We start from the raw sequence: 12,972 nt of genomic DNA on the forward strand, positions 1-12,972 counted from the left end.
TTAAAGCTGCAAGTTTTTGTATCTGCTTCATTTGGAATAATGAGGATGAGTTTCTGATTAACTGAAGGAGATTTCAGGACATTAGTTTAGACCTGTAATGTTTGTTGCTCTGATAGAAAGGGCCAAAATGTCTTGATCACCTACAGCAATAGCATTATTTGAAGTGCTTGTACAGGACTATTGAGGGAAGGCAGCTTCCCCTGAGCATCTTCAATCCTGACAGTCACCTGTGGACATCACAGGCAGAAATCTGTCAGCTTTCAAAAAATTCTAAATATCCCTTTTTTAAAAGGCACTTTGGGTATTCAGGCAGCTGCTGCCTGGGACTATCTGCAACTGATTCTTAAAGATCTAGGATTATCATTTGATTTATTAGAAGTCTCTTGATAGGATCACTGCTTTTTAATCAGAACAAAGAGCTAATTATTAAAAACACAAAATATTCTTACATCTCTTTATCCTTTTTTCTCAAAAAGAAAAACCAACTCAAAAAACAAATGAACAAACTAAGAAAAAAGCTAATGTCATGTCAGGAAATTCACTGAGGCTGATGCAGCTTGGAACAACCACTTTCATTTAAACACAAATGTAATATATAATAGAAGTCTCAACTTGTGTTTACACCGTGTCCTTTCATCCATTAATTTATAAGGCCATGTATTTGAAAAGCTGCTTTGCAAGAAGGACTTTAACAGAATGACATTTTAGTCAAACAGAATCTTTAGAACTTGAACAATTTAAAAGCAGCAAATCTTGTCCTTCAGTAGTCATACTCTATTAAAGAACAAAATGTTCTTTTAAGGTAATTAAATGAGTGCTACAGTCATATTTCCAATATCTTTAAAGTAATGCCTGTATTCCTCATGTTGATCAGCATCCTCCAGCTGATGGGCCACTGATCTCATCTATGCAGCTACAACCCTCACCTCTAAAGCATTTAAAGACAAATTAAGGCTTAATTGTTACTCCTTCTACTTTTGTGTATATATTCTAATATTTGAGTGTTCCTTCTATTAGAAGGGAGACTGTGATAACAACCAACTCAGAGCAGTGGGTCTCCCTTTGATTCTGAGATCCACAGCAGGTTTTTGATATTCCTGTTTCTTGCCAGAAGGCTCCAGGTTCCATGTGCCTGTGGAAATCCTCACTCACAACCAAGACTGTCCTGCTGTGTTTCACTGTTCTGATGATAACAGCTCCAAGCAGCTCCCAAGCCATCCCTGAACCATCCAAGAACATCCAAATGACTCTGAGCAAATCCAATGCATGGTGTGGAGTATGAAGGAATAATCAAACCTGACTCAGTGTCCAGGTAGAACATAATTAACAGTTAACACTCCCAGAACTCCACACTTGCACAAGTGCACCAATTCCAACGTGCAGCTGCTCCACAGGGAAAACTCATTACAGAAACTGCTCACTACACAAAGGGGCTTTGTTAAGGACTGAACACAAATCAGTTCAAACCACTCACCCTTGGGGATCTTAGCTCAATTTCTTCTTTCTCACTTTCACTGCTGGAATAATTTTCTTCTGTTTCTTTTTTAACTTCTGTTGGGGGCATTTTTTGTTCCTCTTTCACACTTTCCTCCATTGGTTCCACGTGTTTCTGTGTGTCTTCTATCACTTTTGGCTCATTGTGATGGATGGTCCTGAACTGAATGTTTGCAGAGCGGCAGTACTCTTCGAAACCATAAAGATACCTAGACACAAGGAAGGTCCCATTTATATTTCATGGTTTATTTTCTATTTATTGAAGTGCATAAAACCTGTTTTCCTGCTCAGTAACTTCAGGAAAATAATAATTAAAAAAAATAACAACCAAGCAAACCCAAATAAACAAAAATTTAAAAGCTAGAGAAGACTTTGAAGTAAAACAATTTCAAGTTAAATGCTGAAAAAGAAAACAGAGGTGCTTCCCACATATTTAACTTCATCCCTATCCAGTTAAGAATTTATGACAGTAATGCCATGCAGGAGCTTGTTCTCTGGAAGCTGCCTGTGCACACTCTAATCCAGTTACAGGGAGAGAGGTATGAATTAGCTTATTCCTCAAAGAATTAATATGCAAGTTACAACACCCTATCACTGTCACAACACATTTTCCTGTGTCCAAACAACATCATCATTATTTCTGCTGCAACAGCAACCCAGTACACATTTACCAATTACTCTTCCCAGGATAAACACTCTTCTCTGTGAAATACAGACCTTAAACATGTGCCCAGTTCAAATCTCACTGAAGACAGTCTCAGTATTGTCATCTTCATTGACATTAACATGAGTTGAGTCATTAGTCATCCCTATTTCCAAATTTCCTTAGGTCTGAGTCAAGAGAACCTCATTCTTCCCTTTTACTCAAAAAGCTCAACTGTTTCTTGTCAAACTTCCAGGAGGATAAATAATAAAAACAATTTTTATTTAGAAAACGAGCTTGGAAAATGTTATTCCTGAAAGGTTTCCAATTTAAAAGTTACAACACAGCTGAAAAGTGAGGGTCAGAAGAAAAAGACTTATGGATTTGATCATTTTAAGTAATGTTTTTACTATTTAATAACTGTCACATCCACCACAGCAATGCACACAGTTAAGCCCTAGAGCCATTATTCTACGAATTCTGCAAAGATTTTATGTAAATATACAATCTGAAACATGCCTTTTTTTAGTTAATATCTTTCATGAAGTTAAAGCAGCTCATACAAAATTCTCCTCAAAGCATATGAGATCTAAAGATTAAGGAGCCTGTTACTGTTAATTGCTTTAACTTGCAACTGAATCTGCCAAAGCTTATTTTATAAATTTCATTGGTGTACTCTGAAATGCCATCAGAACATGAGGAAACTGAAAGTTTCTTGGTAAAAAAATGAGCAGAATTCTGATGTATTGGAGGAACAGGAATTAGAGCCTTGAGCACTCCCTCCTTTCCTCCACATCAGCACAGGAATATGCTCAGAACTGTTGATTAACTGAAGAATATCAGCTGCTGTCTATAAATATCAAAAATCTCTTGAATATTGTACATGCTACAACCAGGAAAAAGAAAGGAGAAGTGTTTTCACCATTATTCCATATAAGAACTTACTTTCTATAAGCAGTTTTTACATTGTAGGAAGCAGCTGAGTTCAAAATAGGAATGCCAAGGTCCATATAAATTTGCTTCCATACAGCACCACTCTCAATCTTTGGGAAAAAAAAAAGAAATAAGGATGTTTACAGGTTTTGTTAAATAAGAACATTAAGGAATAATATCTAACAGCTAAAAGTTAAAGCCTTTTATAAATATTGAACAGATTGGGCAGAAGAGACCTTAAAAAACATTCAGGTCCAACCCCTTGCCATGGAGTTGAAACTATCCCAGGTTGTTCCAAGCCCTGTCCAACCAGGCTTGAACACTTCCAGGGTAGGGGTATCCACAACTTCCCTGGACCACTATTTATAGATATGAATGAACAGACATGTTTAGTTCAGGGAACATCCAGCACTTACATTGTCACACCCACCCTGCTGATAAACCAGCCTAAAAAGTTTGAAGAGATTAAGGTCCTTGTAGCCCAGAACCGGTGGTTTATTGATAGGAGTACCTGAATAAAATAAAAGAGAAACAAGTTATCCCAAAGAATAGCAAGTTGCTTCTTCCATTCCTTTATCACACATCAGAAGTATTCTTCTGCTTTTCAAAATCTGTATTTAAAGGTATGTTCCCAAGCCAGTAAATTCCAATCACCAGTTAAGGCTTCACCCTCTTTTGAATGCACCATTATCTCTGGGTGGTTTATCAGCCCCCCAGGTTTATTTATTAGCAACCCCATCCACCTGGCTGCATCCTCTTGTGAGCAGGGAGGACAGCCAGAACTGCAGGAAGCTCCAGGGAGCACCTGAGGAATGCTGGAATAGAGCAGTGTGTGAAGAGACTAACTGAAAACACTGTGGGCTGAAAGGAACGAGGAAGAAGCAGAGATCTTGGATCAGGAAGAGAGAGATACTCAGGCAAATTGTCAGAATGTGGAAAAGCACAAGGCCTGACCAGACATGAGTATTTGGGACAGTTCCAGGGAAAAGAGAGAACTCAAATCAGCTGAGTGGCAGTGACATAAAGAACAGTAATTATCTGCAAAAGGAGAAACCAAAAGTGACTTAGGGAAGTAGCTGCTTACGTAGACAAAAATCCTCCCAGCAAGGAAGAATATCAAACCTCCTCCCTGCTGCTTCATATCTTAGCTCATCTTCATGCAATTATATTTGGAATCATTAAAATAATTTTATAGGACTTTGGGAATACTGTCATGATTCCATGAATCAAAACATTTATACTGAGAGAACAGAATGTAGAACAAATCTGTGGGAACAGAAATCTTAATATAAGGATGGAGAAGGAAAACAAAAAGCAAACAGGCAGGGGAAAGTCCTAGTCCTGAAAAAGGTCCTGCACATTGCTCCATCCACATACTGGCTTAAACAATATTTCATGGACTGAGTCTTCAAATTCAGCACACAAATGCTTTCTTCTTTTGTCTTCACAAGGTCCTGACATCCCTAGTTGTTTTGTAGTCTGTGTTTAAGAAAGAGAACGAGAAAGGAAGAAAACAGGAAAGTGGGAAGAATCAGGCTACATGAAAAGAAAACTCTGGATTAGCCCAGCAGCAGAGTAATTTCTTTTTTCCCCTCCCAACTTAGCCTTTCATTCCCCTAAGGCAGCTTATTATCCAGAAACTCAGTTATATACACAGGAGGCCTTCAAAATTATATTGGATGAGCTCCAGAGCACTTTGCTATAATACATGTTCAATTTCTAAACCTATGCTAAGACCTGGCAATATTGAACAGCTTCTGAATTGTTCTTTTATGTTTCTGTGGTCTAGAACACACCTCATTAGAAGGCATACAGACCCTCTTTTACTAAGGCAACTTGATTTCCCCATTAATTTTAACAACCTCACCCCCTCAAAAAAAGAAAGGGGCAAACATTCAGACTCTGCAAGTACTTCACGTTTTACCCTTAGCTCTGATTATTTCAAATTCAAAGACATCAACATTTGCTGCACTCTGTGCTGCTATGGAAATATCATTTAGGTAACTGCTGTCATGAGAAAAGAAAGATTTAAAAAAAGGGCAGTAGTTACACCTGTAATCTACTTCCACACCAAGGCTACCACAGGATGAAAATGGTGTTTGAAATACAGGATTGAAATGGCGACTCCACAAGTAAAATTAATCAAACCAATATACTCTAAAAGACAAAACTCTCTGCAGGCTGGAATATATATTTTTAAAAAGCAGCATAAAAGCTTCTATTTTAGTGTCAGTCTCATCACAACTGCAAATGCCTTATGCAACAGCAGCTCTCCCAAGTCAGCAGGTACATCCTGCTCCTATGCAGAGTATGGGCACTTCTGATACAGCTCTGAAGCCAAGACTTCAACTATTATAATTTATTAAGTCTCAATTCTGTGAAGACAGACATTTGAAATACACTATTTTATTTTCTAGCTACAGAATAAAACAGAATCTTTTAAGTTGTCTCTTCAGGTATCATTGCTCCATTTGTGCACTGAGACTTGAGGATGGCACATCTCCATTCTCTGCTGGTTGGATTTCACCATCCGTGGACAGACTCCATAGCTTGCAGCCTGGGATTAACAGAGAGCTCTCAGCCATGGCTGTCACAACCAGAAATCAACCAAGGGCTTATTTACCAGACATTGTGAACATAAAAAAGGCTTTGTGAAAGCAAAGCAAAACCAAAACACCTCAGGGAGGATTTGAACTCCCTTTGAGTGCTGTGCCATTAAACAAGTAGACTGGAGATTAAAAAAAGGAAGAAAATTCAGTGTTACCTCTGTCTTCCATAAACTTGTAAAGCTGTTGGAGGAAGTTGTCCCTCTCTTCAGGATCAAGCTCTTCCTCAGGCTGTGAAAATAAATGCAGTCATAAGTGAAAACAGCAAATATGCAAAGTAACCGTTTATTTGTACGAAAGCCTAAGAGCAAGAACTAAACCCAAACCACTTCCCACTTGGCCCTGAACCCATGAAATGGTGAAATATGCTGAAAACAAAATTCACTCAGGAAGACTGAAGTGGTACCTCAGCAGGAAAAGAAGAAAATTCGGGTTAGGGAAAGCACCAGTCCATGACAGAATGAGTGAGTGACCTCAAAATGAAAACACCAATACACACAGCATACCTGCCTAACACAGAAGAGGTCTGGTATTTACAAGACTGAAAGAATTCACAGGAATTTCAGGGGTATTTTTGTTAGTTTGTTCCTGTTTGTTTGGAGCTTTTTTGTTTAACTCATTTTGCTTATCCCAACTTTAGGTCAGGCTGCAGAACAATTCTTTCTCCAACAGTACTTGTTGGAGATGCTCCAGACAGTATTTGTTTTTTAATTAAGCTTCAATGATTGTTTTCAGCTGATATTTGGAAACACCTTTAAAGTCACTTCTGTAATTTCTTCTTATTACAAATTCCTTAGTTTTACCTTTACAACTTAAAGCCTCAAAGAGATAATCACTTACTAACTTTATGGCAAGGAATCCATAGCGTGAAATAAAGATATTCCTTTTATTCCAGTGAAAATTATTTAAAATAAAGTAAATTTATTGAGGGGTGGAAGAGGCAGACAGAGGAAGTAATGTCTATGTATCTTCATGGAATTTTGAGATTCTAGCAGAGGCAAAAAAAAAAAAAAAAAAGAAAACCTTTTCCCTGCAATGCTTTCTGCATGCCACTTTCTTCCTGCCAGCCTGGCAGTTTGTACAAGGCAGGCTGCAGCTGTCTTGAAGGAAAGACGTACAGTACGTGTCAAAAAATCTTATCATTACATTATTAAAAATAACAGGAAAGTGACAAGCAGTTCCAGAAGGAAACCAGAACAACAATTTAGATTTCAGTCATCTCTGCATACGGTAAATTTTAAGCTTCAAGGCAAGGAGATAGGCAGGGAAATGGGGATTGTACATGCTAGTGGCTTGCTAACCAGCAAGCAATCTGCTCAGCATCAGAATGAATCCCAGCCCTGCCTGCTTCACTGAATTCTGAGCTTCTGAACCCAACAGGGCTCAGCTACAGTCAGGCAGAGACAATATCTGTGTCTTACTTCACTAATTTTTCTTCAGGATTAATTGGAGGAAATTAAATGTGTAATCACAACACTGCACAGCACCAGTTACCATTTGCTCAGCACATTACAGGGATTATATAAGGAGAAACAGTTATCTATAGAATTAGCATGCTCTTCCAGGTTATCAAGTGAAGCATTGCTATAGAAACCACAGCTTTTTTCTCCCCATGTAGACTGCAAAATAACTTCAAGATCGAGAAATTTCTACCATCTACTGTAATGTTTACTGACTGAAGGCAATACATCTCAAACTGTGCAAACTAAATACATCTAATAACAGTAAACATTCAGAAATACTTCTGAATAGTTGAATTAAAGCCATTTCTTCTGTGTGGGCACAATGCTAAACCAGAACTGTGGGTCAGAACAGCAGAAATATAGGTTAGAAACAGCAATCTTGCAGCCATAATTTAATCCTTCTACTGAGACCAAGCACTTTTAGCTGAAGAAAAATAAAAAGGAAAGATTAAAAACATTACAGGGTGGGGGCATAAAACCTGGCTGCAATAATCATACACCTGTGTGAGATATCCCAAATTCTGCACCTGCTTCTCTCTGTTGCTGGTCTGAGAGTCCCTTGACAGAGGGAGTCTGAACTGAGCCTGGCACTGATGCCAGAACAGGCACCAAATACTGCTGAGAAGTCCTTGAGTAAGACCTGAGTGACTGTCACCATGGAATAAATCATGGAGCAGCTGCTCTTCTGCCAAAATGAGAAAGACCAGCCCTTCCTGGATATGCTTACTGCAACATGAGGATAAAATGCCATTTTTTAATTAGGGTTATCTGGAATTCCCAAAAGTACCTGCTGTTCTGAGTGAGTTTTACTTTAAACATATCAGCCATTATAAAATCATAGAATGGGTAGTGGTGGAATGGACCTTAAAGACCATCTAAACCCATGGGGGTTCATCTAAGCTGCTGTAAATCTGCACCCAAATCAAGAAAACACCTGAGAAATGTTGATGCCACAACCTGTGATCATCATTGGAAAGCAAATGGAGAGCTGAATTTCCCAGCACTGATTTCCAGCAGGAACCAGGATGACAGTGCTACTCTCCAAAACTCACTGCTACTATCCAGACATTTGTGCCCATTTTAGGCTGGACGTAAGTAAGTTCACAGTGATAACTGTTTAAAACCAGTTACTGAAGAGAGTTTTGTCTCTCCATTTCATTTTTTATTATACAGATACTGCAAAAAACAGGAGACTGCAGCCAAAGGTAAGTCCAAGTGAGAGCCAAAACAACAGGAAAATTTTTAGCTGCAAGAGGTCAAAACTGAGACCTTTCTGCTGCTCATCCAACACCCAACATCCAACAGCTAAATGCAACATGAGAGAAACTTTTCAGTTTCAGGATGAGAAGCTGAATTTAATTGAAATGAAAATAAATAAAAATCTCCAAGATGCTCCTTTTCTAATTAAAAGATTAAAATTTTATGGGTTTGAGGCTTTTTCCCTCCTTTCTGACAAGCAGGCCACATCTGTTAGGGAACACTGGAAACTGTAAAACAATAAAAACAACACTGAACACTATCTTTGTATAATGGGCATGTTCCTTTCCCAACTCCATTTCTTATTGCCTTCCAGGCAACATTATCAGCATTCATGCATTTTCTAAAACTGCATGGTGAGCACCAGCAACATGAAGCACACAGAAATGTGTGGAACATTTGTAACTGGTTTTGCTGCATTTGGTCTGAGCTACCTAATTCACCATGAGCTTTGCCTCTGTCCTTAGCATGATTTTAGACAGTGTGGCTCTGTTATCCTGACTCATCATTTACTCTACAGAAAGATGTTAAAGCTTCTGTGGGTGCCAACCTTTAGAGCTGAGTGGGAGCACAAAGGATGAAATAGTTTCTTCTACAAAAGAAAGAATGAATCTCTACCTACAAGCACGTACACCCTGAACTCAGGCAATCCTAGGTGGAGCTACCAGGGACAGATCTTTCTTTTATGTTATAAATAGACTGACAAGACCAAAAATGCTTCTGTGAAAGAAATGCAGGTGAAGAGGAAGAGCAGCATACACAGGATTTGGAGTTCAGAGGAGGAGATGATCAAGCTGCCAGAATTACAGTTAATGTAATTTTGTTGCTTCACAGTACTTCAATGAGATTTCATCACTTGCACATTTGCTTTCTAACGCAAAGCTTGAAAACTAATTAAGGAAATGACAAGAATTAAACTGATTGCAACAAGTTAACAGCTTTTAAACCACGTGGAGATGAGCATGGTCTTAAAATGTTAATTTGTGCCAACAAAAACCAGAAATCCCACAAACCAACAATGACTCACTCCAGAGCTGTGCCTCAGTTTGCAACTTCTCTTGGAGTGATATTCTGAGAATGCCTCTTTGCATAAAACTGTGAGCAATAAAGTCTTTACAGAACATTTGTGCATGGCATGATGCAGGCTGTGCTTCACAGTAGCCAGAACTCCTACAAATGCACACATGCATGAGAAGGAGGATTAACTAATCAATGTTTAGCTATTTTTAAAGGCTACTCTGTGCATTACACATCACAGCTACTTAGGGGGTTTTGTATATATATAAATCACAGAATCTTAGAATGGTTTGGATTTGAAGGGACTTAAAAAACCCTCTTGTTCCCTCTCTTGCAATGGGCAGGGACATCTTCCACTATCCCAGGTTGCTCCAAGCTCCATCCAATCTAGCCTGGAACACTCCCAAGGATGGGGCAGCCACAGCTTCTCTGGGCAACCTGTGCCAGGGCCTCACTATCCTCACAGGAAAGAATTTTTCCTCAGTATCTAATAAACCACTTCTTTCTGGATATCACCCTTCATTAACTTTGAAATGACTATTTTCCTGTGTTTAACTTCGAGTCAGCTATTTCAATGTTATTTTAAAATACAAATAGGTTGCAACAGACATGGCAATTTGGGTATGATTTTATGTGATCTCCCACAGTTACTTAGAGCAAAGCCTACACAGGGAACAAGAATTATTTTGAAGCAAAATGTAAATATTTGAACAGTTGACTACTGATTATCTGTAGGAATTTCAAGCCTCCTAAAACACATCATGGATTTCTCATCACTCCTTTATGGACTTAATGCTAATAAAATATATGGTAATAACTTATCATGAGAACTGAAATCCTTGCTTATTTGCTGAATAAGAACATTGGAAAATGCCTCTGGCATCTTCCCTTTTCAACAATGTAAAGCAACTGTGACTGATTTTTTTGATGCCATTGTGATGCAAGAACCTTAAAAAGGTTAAATGAATGCACCCCATTAAACATGCTACACATACATCCTCCAGGTGACTGTCACAAATAAGCCTTGAAAAAAATCCCTCTTAGCAAACACCTGGAGGTGCTACAAATCTTCCCTCTGTGAACCATGGAGACCAGCTAGCTGGAATTTTTTTCTGAAGAAATTCCTTTACTCTGGTCTTAAGTGAACGTATCTGTTAAGAAGGTGTACTGAAAAGATATTTGAAGTAACTGCATGTTAACATCTTCATTCTAATGGAATCAGAATGGCTTGCAGGTAGACAAAGCCAAATCCAAATGTAGCTTACACATCCCCTTGTAAAACAGGGAGTATTTGAATATCTAAGCTTGAGAAACAAACATGATGGATTGCAGTGGATTCCACAGCTTCTCCTTCCAGCACATTTACCTGTCTGGAATCCTTCACTACTTTATGTTTAGATTAGATTCTTCTTTCTTCTTCCCTGACAGAACAACTTAAATACAAGCAAATACAGTAGTAGATACAACCTGTTTTGAATAAAAATCAGGTAATGTTTAGTGTTCCAAAAGCTTTTGTTTCTATGTGGAGATACTAGAGTTAAGATTTTGTCTCTCCTTTTAGCTGTAGTGCATAGACTGCCAGATGTACCCTCCAAACACAGTTGACTATCTTATTCTGACATGTTGAAAACAGGGTAAGAAGCAAAAGCAATATCCAGATTTTTACATGGATTAAAATTAATTGAATGATTCGTTTAATTTTAATTCAATAAAGATTTTTTTTCTATAATACCTCTGGATTTTTTCACTTTTTATGAAATGTGCTATTAAAACCTTAACTGCTAATGGAAAATAATCCTGAGTTGCACCACATTTTCACCAAAATTCCAGCAATTTGAACATGCTGAGTAGCTCTGTGTAATGCAATCCCTCTTAAGATCCATGACAAGCAATTTCCACATTGTCCTTCCCAGTCAACTCTGGACCACACAAGTCACTCACCACGGGTGAGAAGGAGGAGCACCAAACCAACACTGTGTTTGTTCCCCCTCCTTAGCTTACAAAAGCCATGTAAAGCCTGAAAACCTGGTGGTACCAATTCTACCACCTCTTAAAGATGTCACCAAAGGCAAAACACTTAGAAAGACAGTTTCTGCCAAAACAAAGTTGCAGATTTTTAAGCCAGCTACTGGAAAAATGGCGGGATCTAATGTCACCAGCTACAGCAGATCCCTCTGCTCCATTATCATTATAAAAGATCCTACTTCAGAAAAATAGGATCCTTACCATTCCAGAATTAGACTTTTCTGACTGACTTTATCCTGTAATTATATATTAAGTAGGTCTGTGTTCATTTGATTATTTAATGATGGCCTATCATGGCTGGGCAGCAGCTGGACAGGCCCTGACAGCAGAGCTGCTGTGCATACCAAAAGATGGGAATGGGGAAATAAAAAGGTATTTTTAATAATCTCACTCCCATCTCTACTATTATACCACTTACAGCTCTAAAACAAAAAGCCCACTGAGAATATTCTGGGAGAGGATGGACAGAACCTTGACCTTGATTAAGAAAAGGAAGCACTCTTTAAAATGTAAAATTTCAGTAATTCAACATCTGTAATCAAATACAGGCAAAAAAAAAAAAAAAAAAAAAACCCCAGTCACTCACTTGTCGATTCTCTCTGCAGCTAGAATTACTGCTTTTCTAAGGGAAAAGAAAATACAAATTCCTTAAATTCCCTAAATGTTGTCTGTTGCAATACCTAGCATGGCCCATAATTAAAAATATGTATCCACCAGCTGGACCAGGAATTTGATTCAATGGGCCATCATGACAGTTCTGCTCTGACATTATCTAAAAAGATTCATATCTACCCTCTGCTACACAGCTTCAGCATGAAGATGCTCACCTTACATTCCTACTTGTCACCTGGAAATAATGGATTCCACAGCTTCTCCTATCAGCACATCCACCTGTCTGGAATCCTTTGCTTCACTATTTTACATTAACATCATTCTTTAAAAATAATCTCTATTTCTTTCACAGGAATGTCTTTTTTTTTAACCACCAAGCTTCCCCCTCCCCCTTCTTTGTTTGAAACACACAGCATTTTATGCAATAGGCATGAAAAATGATAATAAAAATGGATACTAGAAAAGTAGTACAGCAATCCTTGATTTTCAGTGACTGATACTCTGAAATTTTAACCAATGTTAATACAGACAGAGCAATACAGACTGCAACAGTTCACACCCTGCAAAATGTGGCCTATTCAGTCTTTTTCACTGCAAACAGAGGGAAAAAACCCAGAGGATTTTACATTTCTGCACAGGTTTATCTTATCATGCCATTATTCTCATACAGACATCTACTCCATTTTCCAAACCGCTGATATCCGAGCATAAAATTCACACCTAAAAATAGATTCTTATTGTCTTTTGTTATTTTTCTTTAACCTGGAAAGATCCCCCCTGATCAAGCTCCACCAGACTGTTCCCAGATCAGAACCCCAAGTCAAACCCCCACCCCAAGCACCACGCTCACATCACAGATTCGAGCACACGATCCTTACCTAGCAGCTGCATTCTTTCAAACGTAAAATGGTTTGACTTCCTT

At 38.4% G+C, this 12,972-nt stretch overlaps 1 protein-coding gene across 3 annotated transcripts in view; it reads right to left on the minus strand.

Moving 5' to 3' along the window:
* The window catches only part of ARID4A (AT-rich interaction domain 4A), a 46,414-nt gene that overhangs the window by 10,861 nt on the left and 22,581 nt on the right, over positions 1 to 12,972 (minus strand). For all 3 annotated transcript variants that reach the window (XM_056492325.1, XM_056492326.1, XM_056492327.1), the window contains exons 12-15: positions 5,835 to 5,907; positions 3,487 to 3,581; positions 3,083 to 3,180; positions 1,475 to 1,703 (exon numbers count right to left, since the gene is read on the minus strand). In XM_056492325.1, coding sequence (XP_056348300.1) covers positions 1,475 to 1,703; positions 3,083 to 3,180; positions 3,487 to 3,581; positions 5,835 to 5,907 — 495 coding nt within the window. The remainder of the gene's footprint in view (positions 1 to 1,474; positions 1,704 to 3,082; positions 3,181 to 3,486; positions 3,582 to 5,834; positions 5,908 to 12,972) is intronic.

The sequence above is a fragment of the Oenanthe melanoleuca genome, chromosome 5 (genome assembly GCF_029582105.1).
Source record: "Oenanthe melanoleuca isolate GR-GAL-2019-014 chromosome 5, OMel1.0, whole genome shotgun sequence".
Classification (NCBI taxonomy): domain Eukaryota; kingdom Metazoa; phylum Chordata; class Aves; order Passeriformes; family Muscicapidae; genus Oenanthe; species Oenanthe melanoleuca.